The sequence below is a fragment of the Nicotiana tabacum genome, chromosome 3, assembly GCF_000715075.1.
Source record: "Nicotiana tabacum cultivar K326 chromosome 3, ASM71507v2, whole genome shotgun sequence".
Taxonomy (NCBI): Eukaryota; Viridiplantae; Streptophyta; class Magnoliopsida; order Solanales; family Solanaceae; genus Nicotiana; species Nicotiana tabacum.
The window spans coordinates 145,042,044-145,044,407 of NC_134082.1; the positions used below are offsets into that span (position 1 = coordinate 145,042,044).

Here is a 2,364-nt window from a genome sequence, read left to right on the forward strand (position 1 = left end):
AATATGATGCTCAAATCCTCTATTTATAGGATGATATTTAGGTAATACAAAGGGATGTTATGAACATGATATTAACTATTGAAATCATAGGGGAAGATCATGGAGGAGGTTATGGAGGTGTGGGAGTTACAACCATAATGGTAAAAAGTAGTGGGAGGTTAATGGAGAAGACTATCGGGAGTAACTTCTTTAGAAGTTATAGACATCCATATTAATATAGTATGCTTCTTTTTTGTTTGATTTATCGTCATTAGTGTTTGCTTTGTTAGCTTCCGCACGACGCATTTTTATTTTCAATCCCAACAAAGCGCTTTTAAGAAAAAAAATACTTCTCAAAATAAGCTGATTTTAGAAGATTGGCCACACAGGCTTTAAATCTGGTACTCCATGGTATTAGACAAGGAACTTTTATTTCTGGATAGAAATTTCGTTTTCATCAATGCAGTAGCCTCATCACTTAAAAGCGCCTCATATATAGGAGCTATTGGTTCTTCCCAAGAAGACAAATAACAGAAATATTTCACCTAATTCTTAATGGATACACAATCCCCTTATTCATTAATTAATACAAATATAACTTGTATACATAACATGATCTGCATTCTATGTAACGAAGCCTAGCCCTGGCCGAAGTTCCTTTGGTTGTAACAGTCCAAGTTTTCCCCCGGAGCAACATTTAACATACCACAATACCTCCTGTAGTATCCAATTCGATCTTCCACTGCGTCATTCCGTCCTATGCCACATTCAATTCCACCGTTAATGATGTTGGTAATTACACCGTAACCTGGTACTCGATTCGCCGCCTGATCCGCGGCAGACGGAGTCCAACGACCGATGATAACGTCGTGGGAAGATGGCTTGTTGTCCTGTGGTGTCATCCAAAACCATATAGCTGTTTTGAATGATATAGTAGCATCTGTGGCCACTAAATCAGGGTTGTTAACTAGCTCTTGTCCAATTGCAGTTCCAGCTTTCTCATAGTTATTTCGGCTGCAAAAGTTTATCGTTTCTAAATTAGTCACTATGGCACTAAATATATGCATTTCAGTATTCTTATCTAATACTAAGTAGTATTTCATTGTCCGAAATGAAATTAAAACAGATAGAGAGAAATGACTAGTAGGCAGATTCTTAATTGCCCCTGTCAAAGGTCATCTAAGGTTTAATTATCAACGATTGGTATTATTTATATTCATCTGTCTAACGTACTTTGTCAATTGGATGGGTCCTCTACCATAATATCTGTCACTCTGGTCATTTTGCCTAACAAAGCAATACCCTCCTGTAAATGGTTCTGCACTCAGGGATCCACCTGCAAAAGAACAAACGCTTCACTTATAGATTACAGCTAATAATAAGTAGTAACCTCAAAAAATAAGGAAGATAACTCGGAAAATTGTTTTTTTTAATTAGGGTAGGCGTCACGCGAACGCAGGCCCCCACTGCCAAATTATGACGTGGCTCGACCACTTGGGTTGACCTTAGGCTGGCGCCCCTCTGAAAGTGTAATGGAGGTCACTAGCCTAGAGCCCTAGACCATGTGCCTTAACGATCGCCCGTTAACCTCGTCCAAGAAAGTGGTAGAATGGATTAAATTGCACCGACAGATACTTTCATATACTCCAACACAGACTGAACAAAACAAATTAGCAGTATAGCTGAGATTAAAGTTGGGGGGGGGGGGGGGATGGGATGAGCAAAATTACCAGTAGTTTCGTGAGAAGTTTGACCGAAAAAGGCAGCAATTTCTTTCCTACGGGCAGTATCATCACCAGTAGTTCCAAAACCAGGAAAGGAATTGGCAGCAGCTATGAATGCATCATAAGTGTAGAAGCCATTGGCAGGACATCTACCGTCGTTCCTATTCTTCAGCATCTCGTTGAACAAGTCACTCGTTACAATAGAACCAATGCCTTGTGCCAAGCTCCCTGTTAAGAACAGGAAAAACACACAACAAAACAATGCCATTGGTGATCCAGAAAACTCCATTTTCCTCTGTACTTTCTTATGTTTTTTTTTTTTTTTTTGAGTTAAGAACGTTTAGTTATGTGTGTGGGTATTTATAGGATTCAGATTTAGGGCGAGCAGAGACTTTTCATCTAGTAAGGTTAAATGGGGCTTTGATTAATTTGTACTGTGTCAGTTTTCCACAATCGTAGTTGTCAATTTTGCGTCTTGTTTAGGCCATATACGTGTTTCATCATAAATGGCCGATACAGTGAAGAAAGGCGCCCGGAGTTCTTGAAAAATAGCAATGGAATAAATATAAAAAATTCTTTTCAGCTGCAGTAACCTAAGCGATATACATGTGACGCTAGGAATATTGGAAGCATTCTATTGGATGTACTGAAATTTAGTGCG

General features: G+C 39.0%; 1 protein-coding gene and 1 non-coding gene across 2 annotated transcripts; both read right to left on the bottom strand.

Annotated features, from left to right (window-relative positions):
• Positions 1-393: 393 nt before the first annotated feature.
• Positions 394-2,043, bottom strand: LOC107824367 (acidic endochitinase Q). The gene is made up of 3 exons (XM_075250012.1): positions 1,710-2,043; positions 1,213-1,315; positions 394-993 (listed from the first exon to the last, which is right to left on the bottom strand). Exons 1-3 carry the CDS (start codon positions 1,990-1,992, stop codon positions 618-620), a joined length of 762 nt encoding a protein of 253 aa, XP_075106113.1. The 5' UTR covers positions 1,993-2,043; the 3' UTR covers positions 394-617.
• LOC142179666 (U1 spliceosomal RNA) lies at positions 1,418-1,584 on the bottom strand. Its single transcript, XR_012708211.1, has one exon. It is a non-coding gene; the product is annotated as a U1 spliceosomal RNA (small nuclear RNA).
• Positions 2,044-2,364: the final 321 nt, after the last annotated feature.

Bases quoted from the DNA above. Each gene is read 5' to 3' on its own strand.
- LOC107824367 (XM_075250012.1), bottom strand. From the start codon at position 1,992: ATGGAGTTTTCTGGATCACCAATGGCATTGTTTTGTTGTGTGTTTTTC. The intron at 1,316-1,709 runs GTAATTTTGCTC...GTTCTTTTGCAG, and splicing joins AACTTCTCACGAAACTACTG to GTGGATCCCTGAGTGCAGAA. The intron at 994-1,212 runs GTACGTTAGACA...AAACTTTTGCAG, and splicing joins GGACCCATCCAATTGACAAA to CCGAAATAACTATGAGAAAG.